The sequence below is a fragment of the Eucyclogobius newberryi genome, unplaced genomic scaffold (assembly GCF_026437365.1).
Source record: "Eucyclogobius newberryi isolate DKJ021-1_F unplaced genomic scaffold, fEucNew1.0.hap1 SCAF_1, whole genome shotgun sequence".
Classification (NCBI taxonomy): Eukaryota; Metazoa; Chordata; class Actinopteri; order Gobiiformes; family Gobiidae; genus Eucyclogobius; species Eucyclogobius newberryi.
In genome coordinates this window covers 36,469,076-36,490,262 of record NW_027315723.1, presented here as the reverse complement: position 1 = coordinate 36,490,262, position 21,187 = coordinate 36,469,076, and the positions used below count along the sequence as shown (strand labels likewise).

At 41.1% G+C, this 21,187-nt stretch overlaps 3 protein-coding genes and 1 long non-coding RNA gene across 4 annotated transcripts; 2 read left to right on the top strand and 2 right to left on the bottom strand.

Moving 5' to 3' along the window:
• Positions 1 to 2,605: 2,605 nt before the first annotated feature.
• nus1 (NUS1 dehydrodolichyl diphosphate synthase subunit) lies at positions 2,606 to 7,276 on the top strand. Its single transcript, XM_072445035.1, has 5 exons — positions 2,606 to 3,101; positions 4,161 to 4,277; positions 5,940 to 6,092; positions 6,257 to 6,356; positions 6,860 to 7,276. The coding sequence occupies exons 1-5, from the start codon at positions 2,708 to 2,710 to the stop codon at positions 6,948 to 6,950; spliced, it is 855 nt and encodes a 284-aa protein (XP_072301136.1). The 5' UTR covers positions 2,606 to 2,707; the 3' UTR covers positions 6,951 to 7,276.
• A 678-nt stretch (positions 7,277 to 7,954) lies between these two features.
• Positions 7,955 to 13,186, top strand: serinc1 (serine incorporator 1). Its single transcript, XM_072445327.1, has 10 exons — positions 7,955 to 8,124; positions 9,586 to 9,747; positions 9,840 to 10,033; positions 10,210 to 10,289; positions 10,478 to 10,615; positions 10,749 to 10,918; positions 11,026 to 11,116; positions 11,193 to 11,334; positions 11,469 to 11,693; positions 12,943 to 13,186. Exons 1-10 carry the CDS (start codon positions 8,086 to 8,088, stop codon positions 13,079 to 13,081), a joined length of 1,380 nt encoding a protein of 459 aa, XP_072301428.1. The 5' UTR covers positions 7,955 to 8,085; the 3' UTR covers positions 13,082 to 13,186.
• LOC140360174 (uncharacterized) lies at positions 12,877 to 13,685 on the bottom strand. The gene is made up of 2 exons (XR_011926903.1): positions 13,410 to 13,685; positions 12,877 to 13,241 (listed from the first exon to the last, which is right to left on the bottom strand). It is a non-coding gene; the product is annotated as an uncharacterized lncRNA (long non-coding RNA).
• A 1,100-nt stretch (positions 13,686 to 14,785) lies between these two features.
• hsf2 (heat shock transcription factor 2) lies at positions 14,786 to 20,607 on the bottom strand. Its single transcript, XM_072445411.1, has 12 exons — positions 20,390 to 20,607; positions 19,960 to 20,068; positions 19,131 to 19,258; positions 18,894 to 19,018; positions 18,425 to 18,500; positions 18,004 to 18,065; positions 17,801 to 17,879; positions 17,595 to 17,731; positions 16,711 to 16,956; positions 16,404 to 16,494; positions 16,174 to 16,237; positions 14,786 to 15,442 (listed from the first exon to the last, which is right to left on the bottom strand). The coding sequence occupies exons 1-12, from the start codon at positions 20,480 to 20,482 to the stop codon at positions 15,156 to 15,158; spliced, it is 1,497 nt and encodes a 498-aa protein (XP_072301512.1). The 5' UTR covers positions 20,483 to 20,607; the 3' UTR covers positions 14,786 to 15,155.
• Positions 20,608 to 21,187: the final 580 nt, after the last annotated feature.

The window sequence follows — 21,187 nt, the reverse complement described above, 5'->3', positions numbered from 1 at the left end:
AGTGTTAATGTTGGTTGGCCAGTCTTACTATGTCAACTACAATAGTGTAACGTAAAAACATTAAAATCATTTGGATCCATCACAAAATAAAAATGTCTTTCAATATACATTTTATGAAGGCTAAACTCTGCTCCAAACCAAATACTTTTACTGACAGAGGATTGGCTGTGAAGCTCTTGATTCAAAAGCCGCGGGCTAATAATCGACAATCTGAAATGATAGGATCTAGAAAAAATATAAAAAACCCACAGACACACAGACTAGATGAAAAACCAGAACCTTCTTGAGGCGACAGAACAAACCACATTAAGACCGTAAACCAGGGCTATTATTATATTATAAGGCCGGGGGCCAAAGCAGGCCCTTCAAACGATTTCATCTTCCAAATATATATCATTTTTTTAAATAAAGTGGTTTAATTCTGGTTAGTCCTGGTTTAGACCTAGTTAGTACGAGTCTAGTCCTAGTTTAATTCTGGTTTAGTACTGGATGAGCAATGTTGGTAAAGCATTTTGTATGTCATTTCTCACAAAACTAAAATCAATTAGTAGTTATTGTATTGTATTAATTACACTGATTGAAAGAGTGTTGGGGATATTCTGTGCAACCCAAAATGCTGTTACAGTGGCGTGTTGTGCACAAAGTGCATGAACCCCATCATCACATTAGAGTGAAACCCTCACATGTGCCGTGTGTAAAGACAGCTCTGTGAGGGCAGACATCACCTGTGGAAAACAGTCTGTCTCAGGCCTTATTTTAGCAGCACAGCCACAAATGACTGCATCACATCCCTCACAGTCAAGAGTTTGCTTTGACCACTGACCACAAGGCTTGAAGATTCTACACTCGCTTCTGAAAATAATGAATTTGCGAATAGTTGGGATGTAATGATACAAATCTCATGGTACAAGTTTAGCACAGTATTTCCTCATGGTACAATATTCAGGATCAAGATTTAAAGTGATTATTGAGCTTCTGCAACAAAACAATGCATTTACACATTGGAGCTTGCAATTCAATATATGCCTTTATTCCCTCTTCAGGGCTTTTGACATTTCAAAAGATACAATATGTGGTTTAGAATTATTTGATTGATCTATGATTAAAAGCTGTCAACTCATCCAAGCCCGTTCTTTTTGCGTCCTGGTCCCAAGAGTCTCTAAAAGCACAGTAGGAGGTAGAGCGTTTAGCTACCAAGCTCCTGTGTTATGGAATCAGCTCCTGTCCATGTTAAATAGGCTGACACAGTCTCTTAATTTAAGACCAGGCTTAAAAAAACGTTCCTCTTTGAAATCGCTTATGGTCAGGCCAGTTAGGAACAGAAATTGAAAACCTACTGTTTCAGCTACGCTACCCTAGGGGAAACTATTCTAGGGGAAGTATGGCAGCTTGAGCACTATCCACTGATTCTGACCACTTATTCTATCAAACAATATTTAATATTTAATTCCACTTGCAATCTGTTCATTGCCTTTTCTTTTTCTCACTTCCCCGAGGGGAGTGGGATAGATCCATTGATGACCTGTGGACCCAGATGCTCCTCTCCTGGTGAAGCGTTCTCTACCCCATATGGACGGTCCTTCATCTGCCTGGAAGATCTGGTTCTCCTCCTGACAAACTGGTTCTCCTTCTGAAGAACTGGTTCTCCTCCTGAGTGGCTCCAGCTCCACTGTCTATCTCACGTCAGCCTGTCCGTCTGTGAGAGTCAGATCTCTCCTTCACTGTGGAACTCCTCCAGATTTCTACTTTTTCCCACGGAGGTTTTGTAGTTTTTCCTGGCCGAGAAGGAGGGTCTGAGGACGGGGGACTCTGGACCACGGACATTGTTTATCCGTTTTTTACTGTCGCCCTCAGAGTTGCCTCTGCCTCTGTTGTTGCCTAAACTACGACTTTATTCTCGTTTATTTCTGATTTTATTTTCATGAAATCATGAGTTTATTCTCATTAATTTACAACGTTTTTCTTACTTCGACTTTAATCTCATAAGATTATGACTTTAAAGTAGAAATTTAATGACTTGATTCTTGTAGTGCCCCGCATTTTATTAAATATCTTTTTCGGGCTGGCCCTTATACTCCGTTTACTCTGTCTATATATATATATATATATATATATATATATATATATATATATATATATCATGAACTTAAAAGAACCAACATTATAAGTTGGTCCAAATAGTTTCAAGGTTTGGTTCCACCAGAGCTCCCGAACACTGTAATTTAAGGCATACAAAAAGAGATAGACCATATTCAAATATATTTATGTATATATAAACATTAAATGCATATTAAAATGCATGTGATTATATTGATTATCTTATTTAAATCTGTTTGTTGTTCAACAGACAAGGTTTAGGATACCAGCCGCCATAAAACACCAAAGAAGAAGAAGGAGAAGAAGAAGAAAACAAGTTTTTCCCATGGACGTATAATAATATCGTTTTTTCCTCATTGATGACATAAAGAGAGGGATTCTGTTTTATGTTTCAAGTGTTCTGTGCTATATGGTGTGTGGCGCTAGGGGGCGGCATTGCGCATGTCTGACCAGGAGAACCTGCCAAAAGCGCTGAAGATAGAAGAACCCGGTCTTGTCCAATCAGCGGGCTCCGTGTATCACACACGGGGATGAGGCAAAGATGGCGGTGGAAGCAGTGAGTTGTCGGTAACTGGATTACTTTGCCCATAACACTGAAGGCTTTCCCGCGATGGCTCTGCTCTACGGCCTGCTGTGGCGGCTCCTGCTCGTCCTGGTCCACATGAATAGGTCTTTCGTGTGCTGGCTCCGGGCCCGCACTCGCTGCTTCAGAGGCCGCCTGTGGGAGCGGGCGCTGGCCTCTCTTCTTCTGCCGGTGGCTTTCACGGAGTTCCCGGTGGAGCAGAAAAAGATGCAGCGCAACCCGGACTCGAAGGCAGCGCCCGCGGACAGTCCCGCCGAGCGCCAGGCCATGTTCCTCAATGACGGCAAGTCTCTGGAGAAGCTCCCGCTGCACATCGGACTGCTGGTGGTGGATGAGGAGCCCTGCTTCACGGACGTGGCCAACCTGGTGGTGTGGTGCATGGCCATGGGCATATCACATGTCAGCGTGTACGACGACAATGGTACGAGTGTCCCGTCTGTCATTCTGAGCTTTAGCACTGAATTAAACCTCCTGACAGACACACACAGGGCGCGGTTGTCCCCTCACGGGATCTACCACCCTAATGTCCAGGAAGGGTGCGTTTACACTTGTCCTGATTTGGTCCTGGTTTGAGCCCATTTTGTTCGGATATTGACTTGGTTTTGTCCTGGTCTAGTCTAGTTTAGTTCTGGTCTAGTCCTGGTTCAGTCCTGGTCTGGTCCAGTTTAGTTCTGGTCTAGTCCTGGTTCAGTCCTGGTCTGGTCCAGTTTAGTTCTGGTCTAGTCCTGGTTCAGTCCTGGTCTGGTCCAGTTTAGTTCTGGTTCAGTCCTGGTCTGGTCCAGTTTAGTTCTGGTCTAGTCCTGATTCAGTCCGGTCCAGTCTAGTTCTGGTCTAGTCCTGGTTCAGTCCTGGTCTGGTCCAGTTTAGTTCTGGTTCAGTCCTGGTCTGGTCCAGTTTAGTTCTGGTCTAGTCCTGATTCAGTCCGGTCCAGTCTAGTTCTGGTCTAGTCCTGGTTCAGTCCTGGTCTGGTCCAGTTTAGTTTTGGCCTGGTTTGGGATGCCAGTGTCACAACATTGAATTATTGTGTCAACAATTCTTGTGTGAAGAAACCTCATGATATAAAGACTATTCACGGTTATAGATGCATAGAAAACAAAACAAATGTGAAATCGTTCATTTTCTTTCATTTTTATAAATTATTGTTCCTATAGTTTGTGACCAGCTTTATGAAATCAAACTTTCTGAATGCACATTTTCTGCTGCAGCTGGATAACACAGGACAGAGGTGCAGCCAATCAGTACAAATGGCAGTGCTTGTGTTTGGGGGTTCTGGTGGAACCAAACCTGGAAACTATTTGGACAAACTTGTAATATTGGCTCTTTTAAGTTCATAATAATTTGCTCCTTTTTATAATCGCTATAACCAAAGGATGCTCCGGTGGATGTAAATGTGTTGCATTAATATTGTAATTCTAGTCCAATCATTATCTTTGAACTATAGTTTGAGAAAGTATTATAATGCAGTCTTTTGTGTTTACAGGTATTCTCCAGAAAAACAACTCTCTTCTCATGCATGAAATAACCCAGCTGCAGAGACACTTGTTGGGTGTAGAAGGGTCAAAAGTGGAATTCCTGAGCAATGGCTCTGAAAAACATGGTAGGCATTTAATGTACTTTTTATCCATCTTTGCACCTAAAAAATCTTTTATTACAAAAGCCGTGGCATATTATCAAATCGGAAGGCTAAAAAAGAACAGTCCATTTCTGATTTTCATTAATGATACACTACACACAAACATTCTCTATCTTGAAGCCTTCAGTCTCCATATTTCAACTCTTATTTGGTTGATTATTTGATTTATTTATTAAGTTTCAATGCACAATAAAAATAAATCATTTGACTAGTCGACTAATAAAAACAACAATATTGCTGACTAAAATAATAATAATGTGGCAGCCGCAGTTCATTTAAAAAGGCTCATTACCTTGCATGTTTTAAGTCATGCTTGGCAACAACAGGTGATAAAAGACAGGTCACACCAGTCAGTCTGACCACCAAAAATGTAAAGGTAATTGAGCTATAAGGCTCTATTGTCTTTTTAAGCTAATAAGTCTCAACCACTTTTGTGACATGCCATTGACAAAATGCCTTTTTTTATATTCTAGTAGGACTGTGGTCTACTAAATACATTCTTGGTGGACTTAAGATACGCTCAGCCAATTGATTACTTGACTAAAAAGGGGGCATGGCTAGTATCTATGTATCCGACCCAAACTGCGCTCACAACACTACAACTGCATGAGAGAACAAAAGGGAAACTGAACAGAGAAGGAAGGGTGTTTCTATCACGAAGTCCCCGTTTATTTTAAAACAGGCAACTGGTTCATCCTAAGGACAAGTTGCAGACTCAAAAACAGAGCAATGTAGTTTATTCGATCCAATGCAGTGAAGAAAGTTGTAAAGAACGGTACATAGGTGAGACAAAACAGCCTCTGCACAAGAGGCTCTATCAGCACAGAAGAAATACAAGTTCAGGACCTCAGAGCGCCGTGCATCTCCATCTTGAAGCCTCTAATCACTCGTTTGAAGACGGTGAGGTGAAGGTTTTAAGCAGGGAGAAAAGATGGTTTGAAAGAGGAGTTAAGGAAGCTATTTTTGTTAAAAAAGAAAGACCTTCTTTAAACAGAAATGGAGGGCTAAGATTCAATCTCCCTGGTATCTATAATGGTATACTGAGGACCAGGACATTTAGATGCTAATCAGGTACTCGGAGTCGGTGAGCCAGGGTCTCACAAAGACAAAGGGGAGACTAATAGCCCATTAAAAGTCTGAATAGGCTCTGTAGATACAAGGGGGGGAGTTTCTGTTGAAACAAACAACTCTTTCCACTTCAGGAAGGCTCCGCCCAATGGGCTGGACTTACCACAGAATAGTATAAATATCGGAGTTCTCGATCTAAATTCTCTTATTGACAATGACTCTTGGATGAGAGTCGAAATGTCTAATTTTTCTAACTGAGTCCAGATGACTACAACTGAGTTAATCCAAAAACAACTTCTTAGAAAGTACAAGGAAACTGTATTTATATGAAAAAAAGCAGATTAAACTCACAGTTCACTCCCAAATCTTCAGCTAATGCATTCTGTCTCATTTTAGCTGACGTCCCCATTCTAAAATAAAATAATTGGTTGACTAATACAAATTCTGGTGGATTAAGACATCGTTGACTGGACTAAACGACTGAAAAACTGCAGCCCTGTTTTCTAAAGTGTGTTTTCCATGTGCCTTGTCACGATGTTTCTCCCGTGTTGTGGACAGTGGTGTCATGCAGGCCCGTCGTCAATGTACTGTCTCCTGAAGATGGGAAGCCGAGCATCGTGCAAGCCGCCCAACAGCTGTGCCGCTCTGTGGAAAACAAAGAGAGGAGCGCCAAAGACATCAGCGTCTCCATGCTGGATTCTCTGCTCAGGGGTACGTCAGCGCTCGTGCATTCATGTCCTGAGATAATCACTCATTCCTCTGTCGTAAATGTAGTGGTTGGATTTATTGATGTAAGAGTAACTGTCCTTTCTGTTTTGTCGTGCTTTTCTTATAAGTAAAACGCTCATTGTAAAGTGCAACGTTATTTGTTTCAGAGTTCAGGAATATTTCAGACCCAGACCTGGTGTTGAAGCTGGGTCCTGTCGACAGCACACTGGGGTTCCTTCCATGGCACATCAGACTCACGGAGTTCATGTACGTTCCATTTGTAAGACTTTTTGTCGCGTGTCTCTCAAATGCGGAAGAAGTCTCTCAAATATTTTCGAAACATTCAGAACAAAATATATAACTTTTTTACAGAGTTTAGTGCGTCGCTTGTTGACTCGGCAGAAGTCGGCAACGTTTCTCAGTCTGTGTTATTTTTATCCTTTCCTCGTCATCCACCATGTTTGTTTAGACACGAACGGACAATGCGTTTGTCTGATTGGTTAATCTGCCTGTCAATCACTCCCTTTGGAAATTGGCGCAACTGGGTTGGATCCCAGACCCTCAGGTTTTGTAAAGTGTTGGGAATGGCTGGTCAGGCAAGTTATTTCCCAGTTCTTCTTCCCTTTTATTGATGTAGCTTCAGTTGTTTTTGGTCAAAAATGAAAGAAAGACCAGATCTTTTCTTCTGTCGTTCTGGGCCTCTTTTAGTTGTGGGGTGCCACTTTTATGCAGGTCTGGATGAATAACATTGTTGAATTCTTTGTTTGCAGCTCCCTGTCGACCCACAGAAATATCTCCTATGAGGATTTATTGGGGGCTCTTTACAGATATGGAGGATGTCAGCAGCGATTGGGAAAGTAACGACAGCTCTTATGGACTCATTTTGTCACCGGACATTAGTGTTTACATACACTGGACATGAGAATGGAGACTGTACTTGTTTATTGAAACTGTGCACACGGAGCCCGGCTGCAACCATGAAGTTTGGGGAAATGTCTGATGTGAAGAATTGTTCAAACAAATTCAAGTATGGTAATAATAAAATAAATATTGTCCAATTGTACGCCTTTTATCTGTTATCAAAATTACTTTTTTACTGCAGAGAGACCAGAGTTTTAATCTATATAACTGTGTATTTGATATTGCTCCCTGTCTGAATATTAAAATCTAAAATATTGATCAAAAAATGACTGGTTTTGTGAATAGACAGAAGAAGACATTTTGAGACTGACTTTTGATCAACTTCTAATTCACTACCTAGTCTAATTCTAATGTCTAATTTGCTCTGCGTTTCTATTCAACTGTTGGGGCTGTATTGTTCTCAAATAATTACTTATATGCCCTAAAACAAATTTGGCCAATTGGTTTATAGCACACTTCTGAACACAATATTTTACAAACATTGACGACTGTTTTTTGTGTGTGATTTATGTGGGGATGTACATATTAGATACAGTACATGTGACGTAACTGAATGCATGTAGACTACATGAAGTTAATATTCTTATAACTGCAAAAATATGATGTATTATATAGATATGATTATGAGTCCTTTCTCATGTAAACACAGCACTGCCCACGCCAGCGCCCAGTGTCCAAACCAGTGTCCACACCAATGCCCACACACACAAACTATGTGCCATATTCTCTGTCCATATAAGAGCTGTAAATAAGAGTGTTACTATTGTTATTATTTTTATTAGGATTTTAAGAGCCTTTTTATAAGAGTTTTATAAAAGCTTTGTTCAATAAGAGTTATGTTTGTTTTTATTATTCACCTCTGTTCGTACTTTGTGTTGCAACACTGAAATATCCTCATTGTGGGACAAATAAAGTCTTATCTTCTCAAACTGGACAGAAAGTGGGTGCGCTGTAGTTCCCAGACTCGCCAGTAGAGGCGCTGTAGCGGCTGCAGATGGAAACACGTTACATGGCCGTGCGGTTGTTGTGATCCAAATTCGTCTGATCCAGAAACAAAGCGCCGTCGGCCGCAGAGATGGGAGCCGTGCTGGGCCTGTGCTCCATGGCGAGCTGGGTGAGTGAACATTCATAAATGATCACTCACGTAAATGACACGGAGCGCACAGATCCACGGTGCGGACTTTGGGCCCGAGCGGTTCGTGTCCGAGGCCACGATGACTGCGCATCACACAAACAACAGGCCACGGACTCACGGACTCACGGCTTTAACTGTCTGCTTTGACATTCGGCCCGATGAATGTCCCGATCGCAGCCAGTTGTTATTACCATGTTACTAACGGAACAATTGACCTTAAATTGGCTTTTATTTGTGTCTTTCGCCTACACTGCTCGCGTCACGTCCTTCCTTGGCCTGCTGCGTTTTATGCTCTTTCCTTTAGTTCTGATATTTAAACAGAGCCTCGGTTAACACGGGTTTATAATGTTCTTAAAGTGTAATAATAATGTCGTCTGTGCACGTAAACATGAGCTTCACCGCTGCTGTTGCGTCACTCCGTGTCCCCAAAACACACTGGCATGTGATGGGTGCGTGTGTCACCCACATATGTATTTCAATCCTTCTGTTTATTTGGCTTGATGTTCTAGGGCTGAAACCCGAAACTAGGCACATTTGTAGAGGATTTTGTTGTTGGAATTAGGTCAGTGGTTCCCGGGGCCCATTTTGTCTCACTCTCAGGGACCCCTAACTCCTGCTGTTTACAATAGTTGTATTGTCAATTAATACTGTTTTATTTTCTTGTTTGAATGCGAATTATGTCCATATTCCTCAAACATTATTTGATACAAGTGGTCGTGCGCCCCTGGTGGAGAAATACTGAATTAGGCCACAGTTTCATAAATACAAAGAGGGAAAAAAGAGAATATATTTCATTTTCTCTATGAAATCTGTGTGCTCAAAGATTACTTTCTTTAGGATGGACAATAAAATATGTTCATGTTAATGTAGTAAGAGTACGATTCAGTTTGTTTTGTAACGTCCAAAATCACAACAGCAGTTGCCTGTGACAGTGAAAACAACAACAACAGATTCATCAATTTTCATAGGAAATTAGGATAATGTCTCAGCATCCATTCTTCATCCGTCCATTAAACATGTCAGCGAGACTGTGGAGCCAGAACCACTCAGGAGGAGACAGGTTGGTTCATACTAGAGTAGAGAGTGTTCCTCCAGGCAGTCGAGGAGCATCCGGATCTACAGGTCTGAAACAGAACCACTCCCCGAGAAGAGTGGAAGAAGAAGAAAAAACATGTGAACAGCAATGAACGGACACAGTGAACTAAAATATTAAATGTTGTTGATAGTAAGAGTAGGAGAAAGCAGAGGATGGTGCTCCAGCTGCCATACTTCCCCCAGCATAGTCACTACTAGGGCAGCGTAGCAGGTAAACTGTAGTTCTAAGAATGCAGTCTTTTTTAACGTACAGAATAACCCATTATTTACAGCACTGTTTCACCTTTGTTCTATCCTGTTAATGCTTTTGTCACAGAAAATAATATCTGATTTCTGTGAACGCAGATCCCTTGCCTGTGTGGTAGCGCCCCCTGCCTGCTGTGCAGTTGCTGTCCCAGTGGAAACAATTCCACAGTGACCCGGCTCATCTATGCGTTCTTCCTGCTGATGGGAGTGGGAGTCGCCTGTATTATGTTAATGCCTGGCATGGAGGACCATCTCAAGAGGGTACACATCTGCAGCAACATTACAATTAACTCTGCCATGTTTAAATCAGTGAAATAATAGAACATTTGTCTGGTTTAATTGTGTGTGTGCAGATCCCAGGCTTTTGCGAGGGTGGGATGGGCTCCTCTATCCCGGGTGTGGAGGGACATGTGAACTGTGATGTGCTGGTGGGTTACAAAGCCGTGTATCGCGTGTGCTTTGGCATGGCCATGTTCTTCCTCCTCTTTTCTCTCCTGATGGTTCGTGTGAAGAGCAGCAATGACCCGCGCGCCGCCATTCACAACGGGTCAGTGTCTTTAGGGGACCTGTGCAATGGTCTGGTCTCTAGTGCACCTACTGTATATCGTGCAATAAATCAAGCAGAACTATCAATCATTAAAATATTATTGTATCTCATTTCATATTTGCGCAATATTTAGAAATATTACATAATGATTTCCCTTCTTTTGAATTTTGATACAGGTTTTGGTTTTTCAAGTTTGCTGCAGCTACTGCGATCACCATAGGAGCATTTTTCATTTCCGAAGGCCCTTTTACAACTGGTAAGTCGCTAATACTTTTAACACGTCACAGTTTGGAAACCTTTGAATGTAAAACTCATCTTTCTCTTTGAGTCTATTGAACCTGTTTTACTATATATTCTGTTGCTATTGAATATAAGGAAACTGAAACAAATGCTGTGCAGCTAAACCGTTTTTCTTATGCCTAATATATATAATATATTGCACAGTGTGGTTCTACATGGGAATGGCAGGAGCCTTCTGCTTCATCCTCATTCAGTTGGTGCTTTTGATTGACTTTGCTCACTCTTGGAATGAATCGTGGGTGGAAAAGATGGAGGAGGGAAACTCTCGCTGTTGGTATGCAGGTACGACATGTTTGTGTAGCGGGGAACATGACACTGCGGTAACAGTCACCATGGCAGAAGTAACGCCCTGCCATTCACTGTGCTGCTGGAAGTGGTACATGTATGAGAAACCGAATGCTTTGTGTGTCTTCAGCCCTGCTTTCAATGACCGCTGTAAACTACCTGCTGTCGCTGATTGCCCTGGTGCTCTTCTACATGTTTTACACCCATGCGGACGGCTGCACTGAGAACAAAGTGTTCATCAGCATCAACATGCTGCTCTGCATCGGAGCTTCTGTCCTGTCCATTCTGCCCCAGATTCAGGTTTGTTACAAGAACACTTCTGTCTGAAATATGAATGACACCTCTAGGTGACATCTATTTAATTTAGGCCATTTGCCTTTGAATAAAAAGTCTTGTGTGGTCTGCAGGAGTCCCAGCCCCGCTCAGGCCTGCTGCAGTCCTCCTTGGTCACTCTGTACACTATGTATGTGACCTGGTCTGCAATGACCAATGAGCCTGGTGAGTTCTCTAATGTCACTAAGAACCTGCTTTTTAAACATAACACAATGAGGTTAAAAGTGGGCTTTCTTCACAGATAGGAAGTGTAACCCAAGCCTTCTTTCCATGATTGGTCTAAACGGCACCAGCACTGCGGCCCAGGGTCAGGTGGTGCAGTGGTGGGATGCACAGGGAATTGTGGGATTGGTCCTGTTCCTTATGTGTGTGCTCTACTCCAGGTAACTAGCCGACAATGGCCACAATACTAATATGACCGAGAGTTTCTGACACAGTTTCCTGTCACCTACAAGCTTTAACATGGCAAGTTGAGAGATGTAAAAAAAACAACAACATTTGTTTTGTCTCCCTTCAGCATCCGTAACTCCTCCAACACTCAGGTGAACAAACTGACCCTCAGCACGGATGAGTCCGCTCTGATCGAGGACGGGCCCCAAAGTGGCAGTTTTGAGGAGTCTGGGGGCCTTAACAGAGCCCTGGACAACGAGAAGGAAGGAGTCACCTACTCCTACTCCTTTTTCCACTTCATGCTCTTTCTGGCCTCGCTGTACATCATGATGACGCTCACCAACTGGTACAGGTCAGTCACACCTTTCACTTTGATCAAAAAATAGTGCTATATTTTTTACACTTACACTCGCAAAAAACTCTTGTATTTAGTCATACTTGTATTATGTTCAGAATATTAAAGATGCTGTGTGATATAAAGCATATTTTTACATGTAAGTTTGTCATGGAATTAGACATACACCGATGCTATTCCTTAACACATAGAGAACACAATTCAACTTAGAATATGAAACGACACAGAAATATCAGACATTTGTATGGCAAGCTTGGGAGAAAACGCGGGGACTGATCACGCAAGCTGTGGTAAGCAGCCTGCGTGATTCTCCTGCGTCTCACCTCGTTTTTTCCCATGCTGGTTGGTTTTATTAGATATTCTGGAATAGGCGGGTCACATTTCTCATTGGTCAGCCTCACATCAAGGCACTTGTTGTTGTTGTTGTTGTTGTTTTATGGCGGTTGGCATCCAATTGTTGCATTACCGCCAGACTTTATTCCTCAGACTTTTCGTAGTCCTCAGACTTTGTCGTAGTCCGTAAAAGTACTCCTTCCATTGCTTTGGTGTTACAAAGCCCATGAGGTCATGATATGTCTTTGTGACTAGAAAGCAATGGAAGGAGTTCTTTTACGGACTACGACAGTCTGAGGAATAAAGTCTGGCGGTAATGCAACAATTGGATGCCAACCGCCATAAAACAACAACAACAACAACAACAACAACAACTTGGTATTTTTCCGTAGAGATCAAGCCTGCAAGGGGGGTGCAACTCCCCCCCTGGGGCAACAGTCTTTGGCCCATCTTTACGACCCCTTCACAAATGCAGTTTGTCACACACCCGTTTTTCTCTTAGACTAATGATGCAGATAAAATATCACTATTATGCAGATAAAATACATCACAGAAATATAAGATAAGATAAGATATTCCTTTATTGTCCCACATGGGGAAATTTCATTGGTGCAACAAATAAATATAATCATATATTCACATTTTATCACAAAGTTCATCGAAAAATCTAATAATAAATCTAATAAAATATTAATTCATTAATAAATAAATATATATAAATAATCACATATTTAAAATTTTAAGTTTTTTTTTCATCCATCCTTAACATCCTTCGTCTGAACTCATGAATGCCTTGAACATGTCAGTGATGTGTAAAGAATAGCTGCTGTTGTTCTGTTTTGTTATATAATAGTAGAACTTTTTTCCAAATTGCAAATCGTTTTTTTGAGCATCTTCTTCGTTTCCTTTATAGCCCTGACTCCACGTATGAGACCATGACCAGTCGCTGGCCGTCGGTGTGGGTGAAAATGTGCTCCAGCTGGATCTGCATCGCTCTGTACGTGTGGACCCTGGTGGCCCCGCTCATCCTCGTCAACAGAGACTTTGACTAAAATCATCAGTCCATGCACATTTCCATAAAATGTAATTTGCTGTATTCATTGCTCAGTTTTGATGACATAGTGCGTTTTGTGGTTCCTAAACAAGCCAGATTAGGGGAAGAAAAGATGCATGTTTAACTTTAATAACCCAAACAGTGTGTACTGGATGACACTTGTGGTTGTAACTAGTATAGTAGAAAAAAGCTTCAGTTGTAGTCATCTGGACTCAGTTAGAAAAAATATTTTTTTTTCTAACTGAGTCCAGATAACCGAGTCCAGATGACTACAACTCAAGCTTTTTTCTACTATGGAACACGCCTGGACGAATGAGGGATTACACCGACATGTTGTAACTAGTATTTATATTTTAATATTGCTGTAGTGTATTGTGTTCCACCCGCAGCATGTTCAAACCTCACATCCATAACCTCATCTGTTACTTTTCTTTTAGCTCTGTGAATTAAAATTAACAAGCATTGTGAAGTGTATTGATATTCTGCTCAGTGACTAGAATGTTTTGAATAGTGATTGCTTTTTACCTTGTATTTTGACATGTTTTACTGTATTGCACATGGCATATTAAAAATGATTGAAACATGTATTCATGCTACTTAATACCCATCTTCACTGTCTAGTCTATTACAGTAACTTAAGGCAGGTTAAAGTGCAGTGGAGATGACCATTTTCAGTATTGGACATTTAGAAAAGTAATAGCGTTTATTTTGTGGTATTATCCAACAATCGCTGACACGCTCTAATCTGCAAAGCTATTATTATTATTAGCTCATATTGAATGTATTTATTATACTTCAACAAAGCATAGCACACCATTGTCAGTCCCATTTTAGGGATTGCAGAAAAAGATCCAGTGTGGAACACTCCTGGACAGATGAGGGATTACACCAACCACTTAAGAGATGTTTTGTATGATAATAATAAAACTTACATTAAGTGATCTGAAATGAAATATTTACAACTTTATTTTGCAATGACAATTTCATTCCACGTTGATAACAGTGATACTTTACCACACATTACAAAGTAAATCAGTGAACAAAGTGAAGACATTTGACAACTTGATTTATTCTGATATTCAGAAATGTAGCAGACAAATAAGGCAACTTTATTGATTTTGTGATCACATATTTTGTGATCAAATGGTCCCCATGTGTTCTTTGTAAGGGCAATAAGATTCTATTTTATAAAATACCCAACACCTGTAGGGTGATATCATATATTTGGAAACAGAACATAACCATGGATTATGTTGAGACAGTTTTCATGAAACCTATGCAGCACAATATACTAACGGAGTGTTAGTTTATTGAACACAATGACCAGTTTAATATGAGTTGGTTCCAGGCATTTATAATGACATTACAGTAACCAATCATGATTATGTAGCTGCTCTGGCAAAAAGGGCCAAGGACACAAAACAATAAATTTGAGCAAAGTGTTGGACTAAAACGAAGGACACTAAAGATTGGTCTAGGAACTAAAGCTGGTGGATAGAGCCACTGGACATTGGTTATTACAAAGCATGAATAAAGTCTATTAATCAAGATCATGTCTAGATGTAGAACAGTTTCATGTTGAAAGGACCAGCCAAAAAAAGGGAAATTAATCAGCCATCCTTTACATCTAAAAGAGCGAACATTTTATTTAGCCACAAGTTTAACTAAAAATACATTTTTATTTAAACAATGAAAACACACGCAAAGAACAAAGTATTTTTTAAATGACAAACGTGACTGTGGCAGCAGAGCTATGTCATTCCAGAAAACACAAGCACTGATGTGACAAACAGCACAGGAGCAACGGTGAGTAGAGAGTTCATAAGCAACTATTGAAATCTGTACAACCAGTTACGAATATGTCATAGTTTACACTATTGGACCTGGACAAAATATGACTTGCTTTTTTGTGAGCACAAACTTTCGGGTTTTGACAGTTACAATGGAATGCCATCTGGAAGCAGTAACTAATGTGGATTTTTTTTTCACTTCTGTGTGCATTCAAGAAATATATTAATAATAATATAATAACAACATGTAGCTTCAGTTCAGGCCAGTGTCAATAAAGCTCCTCACAACACCTCCACCTGAGAGGAGTCTGCCTCCAGCCCAGGGCTCAGCTCACACAGGTAGAAGAGTGACTCCTCACTGGCCTCTGCCTCGGTCAGCGGCTCCAGGCGGATCAGGGAGCTGTGTTTGGCTGGACTAGAGTCAACACTGTCCAGGAGCTCTGAGGGTAGCCTGTCCATCTGTTCTGTCGCCATGATTGTACCGGTGGCCAGGTCCAGGTCTGGAGATGTGGAACCACCATCAAGGAAAGCCAGCAAAGGGCAGGAAGTATACTGGATCAGCTGCTTATCTGTGAGGAGATAAAGAGCAGAGCTCAGAGAGCATCAGAGACAAAAACACTTCAGTCTGCTGGGGGCTTTTTAGAAATAGGAGCGTCTACAGAGCCGCGGCGCGCGGCCGAAACTGCCATGTTATTTTTGTGCCGGCCGCGCGCCGCGGCTCCTGAAACTGCTGCGCTGTTTGACCGTGTTTTAGCGCCGCTTTAAGGTTAAGGTTAGGGTTAGCCATGAGGCTATACGGTCTCTGAAACTGCGCGGCCATTTGACCGCGCCGCGGCTCTCCAGCCACGGCCTTTAGAAATAGATGGGGAAGAGGACTCAGACTTGGACTCTGACTCGTGGACAAAGACTTGGACTTCACTATTTACAACTCTCAAGTCATTTTACCTCAAACTTCTTTACATCTGCTTTAGTAGACCTGTTTTTAAATTTTGGATTTACGTTAAGGTAGGTTCAAGCTACATAAATCACAGTAGTCTGAGTGGACACAGTTTATATTAAGAAAGCTCTCTTAAGAATGGCCTGAACTTGGACTCTGACCCTTTTTAATGACTTGAGACCTGAAGACTTGACCCAGACTAGTCCCAAGTGATTTGAACAACACCAATGAGGTAATCCTAGCTAGCTAGTGTGATAGGGGGCATTATAAGAAAACAAAAGGTGAAGAATTCTTTCCCAGCTCCTTCTTTGAAGTAGAACGGTACATTCCAGTGGGCTTTTGAGCCGTCCTTCTCATTCTCACCAGTTTTGGCCTCAGTCTTTGATTGGTCGAGCAGCCCAGTGCTTTGTTTGGGTCCAACACTTTCCTACAAGTAGTAAAAAACAGGAGACAGAAATAGATGCATTTTAAAACAGAAATTGGCTTATTAAAATGTTGTATGTTTAGTGCAGAAAACAGCATTGAATGCACCAACTGATTGTAGAATAACATTAGACAGCTCCTTCCTGTCATGTTGTGACAGTTGCACTTACCTCATTGTCTAAACCAAAGGGCTTGCTCAGCATTGCCTGAAAGTCCTCCAGACTGCAGTCAATGCTGTCCAGATAATCCATCAACTCCAATCTGCATTGACACAGTAATAAACAGGAATTAAACTACACAAAACTCTTCTTCACAGTTCACACATGTATTTACCATGAGACTTCAGCATATGCCAGTGTAAATAGTACATTTGATGTTATAAATAGTTGAATAGATTCAGATAAAGCAGAGTGCAAAGATGTACGGTAAATAGATGTATCCACACAGATTTTAGTTCTTCATTTCTCCAGCACCTACTTGCCCAGCAGGCTAATGTTCTGTGAGATGGCTCCATTCTCCTTCAGTATGTAGTCCATTAGTTTGACCGGGTCCTCCTGGTTCAGGGTGAACTGTTTGTTGAGTTGCAGTGCTGAGCTGGTGGGAGTGCTCTTCTCTGGCGAGGGCTGGCTCTGTGTGCTGGGCTCTGTGCATGTGCCCTCCATATCTGCAGGCCACGCACCACTGCTCTGTCCACCACTGTCCACCTCCACGATCTCCACATCACTGCACGCACGGTCCACAATGTTCAAAATGACACAAAAAAGAAGATAGATACACAGGGCCAAGGAATACATAATAGTTTAGCCAATTTGATTTGTAGTTCAGGTTGTCACTATTATTTAAACTTTGACACACTGGGCCAGAGAAGAAGTATTGGGGAACAAATTCAGAATTTATATTAAAATGTTAAACACAAGGCACTGTTCGAGCGACACAAGAGAAGATAGTGTTTCATGTACACAGGATACAGGTAAAGGCTCCAGTAAACAGCTCTATTTCTTTGACAAACTCTTTTTTTTAAACTATCATCAGATCAACAGTTAAGGCATTCATTTCCATTGTTTTCTGTTAGCGCTCGCCGCTAACTTGCTAAGGCGGTGAAATGCAGTGAAATGCATTGCGGGGAATGTGCTTGCCTAAAGTCTGTATCGCTCCACACTTCAGTCCGCTAGAAGTGCGGACTGAAGTATGTTGTGACGTGCGGACCAAAATAATCTAAAAAAATGGGACAAGATGCACACCAAGACAGCCATAATTGCACTGATGATAGCAAGATAACAAGTCCAAAACCAGCATTTATTATAAGCCATTATCTAAAACATTACCAGACTGAGAATGAACATAATAATCCTCTCTCTCACCTGTGCTCATGACTCTTAGATGACCCCTGGGCAGCGTCTGACAACAAATCAACATCGGCAACATCCGTGAAGTCACAAATGATGACGTCATCAGTAACGTCTGAGCTTAAGACATTGTTCAAACCGTTGACAGAGGTCTGCAGGAGAGAATGTGTGATTTAGAATAAAAATTTTCCTTCAGCTGTGCGTATATCTGCAGTACTCGCCTGCTCCACACTCCCGTCATCATCATATAACTCGTGAATGTATTTAGACTTCTTCCCATTGCTATTCATAAGTAAAGGCCTGTGAAACAAACTAAAGATTTAGCTCAAGTCTATATAAGCCAAATAAACAAATGAAACTTCATCAAGACCAATAGACAATAACATGTTGATGGCACTTAAAGGGGGTAAAAAGTGTAACTCACCGTTTACGTTTTACATTAAGGATGTGGTTGTTCTGTACCAATGTGAGGAGGAAATGTATGAGCTGAAAAAGGAAGGATAATGATCAACAACCAAAGAATTAGCCTTAGTGGTGTTATATATCAGATGGCAATTGACACATTTAATCATCATGACTATAATGGCCTTTAACTAAATGTCAACTCGCAGCAGGGCAGTTACATCTCACACATGTACTCTCTCCCACACAACCAGGCTCAGTAAGTGAACCCACACAACACAATCAGGCTATTGAGTCGTTATGCTCCTTTTGATGTTTGAAAAAACACATTATGACTAGCCACATAGAGATAAAACTATACATGAAATATGTATTAAAAAAACACAAACTGTGCATTCATATTATTAATTAAACAAGTGTGGACAAATGTCAGCACAACATACCTTTTTAATCAGCTGCGTCTGCTGAGAATGTTTCTGCCGCAGATCTGAGATCTCTGTCCACAGAGCTTCATTCTCTCTAAAATGAACAACAAATATAATATCAATAATTGAATTTAAAATGAAATTCCAATTGTTTTTTTTTAAATCATTGTCAATCAAGACTCACTGGGTAAATTGTTTTGTATGTAGAATAATGTAGAAGCCACAGAAAAATGTTGAATCTAAAAACTATAAAGCACAACCAAAATATTTATGGTCTAAACACAAATTATTTGAGTTTACTTTTCCATCTTGTGCAACTTTAAATTTCCCTCCCCGTCTTTCCTCTGCGACACCCACATTTCAGTGACTCCAACTTGTCATGTTTGTAAACGCACCAGGAGAAGGTTGCATATAATTCTCACTTATTGTACATTTGGTTGATAAGAACGTAAGCACTTTCTGGTTTCCCTGGAGGTGGCGCTCTCACCTCTTGAGCGTGCCCAGGCGCACATCGATGTCCTCCTGTTTGCACTGAACATTCTGGACATTTGCCAAAATATTAGTCAAGTCGGTTTGTCGGATCTTGTTTTCTTCTGGCCGAGCATTTGAAACCTTAAAAAATGTATCAAATGTTTTAGTTTTTTGTCCTTAAAATGTCACAGCTATGCCAAATCATGTATCGACAGAGGCAGGTTTAAGCTTCCTGTATTCATGCCGAGCTCACCTTCCTCTTGATGTTCTCCAGCAGCTCATCCTGGCCATGTTTGAAGTGCGGATGCTGGAACTCCACTGGACCGTCTTTCTCCTGCTTCACAATCCCTGAATCAATGTGCAGCACTTTTCTGAATCCATCTGCAATCACAGTATTTGATCAAAACATTGAAAGCATTTCAACATTCTGGTAAAAAAAGAAAATTGTATTTATCACTTATTAAAGGCTCAGGGATGCTACAATGATAATAATAATGCCTTACACATGTAATGTGCTTAACAGACATTATGATATGCAACAGAAGGATATTATCATGATATTCATTCTACGATATTTATTGCAATATTGTGGAGACCAGAACAGAATTGATGATGCAACACTTTCCTTTCAAAATGCCTTGACAAGCCTTTGAATTGAAGCATTATGTCATATTCCAATTAAGATAAAAAAAAGTGATGAAATAAGCGCTTAAACAATCATGGCACAATATTATTTTGTGACTTTTGACAATACAATATCACGGTATTTCAGTTACATCACTAACAGACCTATAACAGAGACATAACATACTGAACAACCACATACTGTAATATAATGATGCAATACTTTCAGGTTAAAATGTAGTAGTAGTAGTTAGTAGTAGTAGTTAGTAGTAGTAGTAGTAGTAGTAGTAGGTAGTAGTAGTAGTAGTAGTAGTAAAAACTGACAGATACTGGATACAATCATAAACACAAGTCCACAACAGTCAGGACTATGAGACTCCAGTGTTTTATTTAGTTTAGATTTCAGACTCCGTGGTTTGGCTATTTGCGTCTCTGGAAACAGAAGAATGGATATTTACACATGTTGAGCTGTCGGATGAAGCTTGCCATGTTGTTGTGTTTGAAGAACTTCGGGAGGATCTCTTTGGCAAACCGCTGTTCATCCAGCACCATGAAGCTGTTTCCCTCCTGCAAACACCACAACCAGCAATTTAAAACAAAAGTCAGGCAGCATAATTGTGACTTTCATGTCCCCAGTGTGTCCATGTTACAATACTACGTGGCTACATGCTAATAATGCGTTTGAGCCAATGCGCCAGCGAAAGCAGCAACACAAGGTAATAAAGACCAGGCCTCGCACGTTTGAATAATTATTGATATATTTGTATGTAATAAATCAAATCGAATGCGAGTTATATTCCTTCAACAGAGTGGGTTGTTGTACAGTGCATTGACAGTGGGCAGGGTGGTCCTTTATGGCTAACGCGACCCCCACACACAGCGCCATACCTGGCTCCAGCAGATGAACTCGTTGGTGTCTGCGTCCTCCACCAGAGTCCACAGCTTGGTGAGGAAAGCCGGGACGTTTGAGTTGTGCTTCATGTCGCCTGGCTCTGGATTAAAACCACGACTATCTGCGTCGAGCAGCACGGGACCGTGTAAATATCCGCGCAGTGAAGCGGTCTGCTGTTTGCGTTTGGAGTAAATGGCGATGGCGTTCGACTTCCGGTTTGACGCTGACACGGGATTGGTCAGAAGCCGATGCTTACGTAACGGCCCTCACGTGGCCCGTCAGAGACGGTTCACTCGGCGGAGATTTCGAAAAACATAAAGATAAAAAACGCAAAGGTAACGTGGAAGAAATGCATCATTCTTGTGCTCGACACATGTGCTCGCTGTGAAATATTTAAGTAATTTGTGGTCCACAGATTCTTTTTTGTTTAATCCCATAAAAATGTGTCAGTTTGTGACTAATTGAAAACCTTGTACTTTCAGATGCTACAGACTGTCAACAGCTCAGTTGATGAGTGCAATGTGTAGTATTATTAGCCCCGTACTTTATGCTTGTCATTTAGTTACTCACAGTGTTTAGCACTTCATTTAAGTGTCTTCTTTTAGAGACATAATTCATAAAGAAGCTGTGATCTCTCATTGTACAAGAGGATCTGGGACAGATGCAAACGCACGTGTATTTGAGCCTCAGTTTTAGGGGTGGTCAGGGCGGTGTTTAACTTTCATTTATGGATCAAATGAGGACACATAGGTCCACGTAATATATATATTATTAGCCTATTCTATGTCAAAACC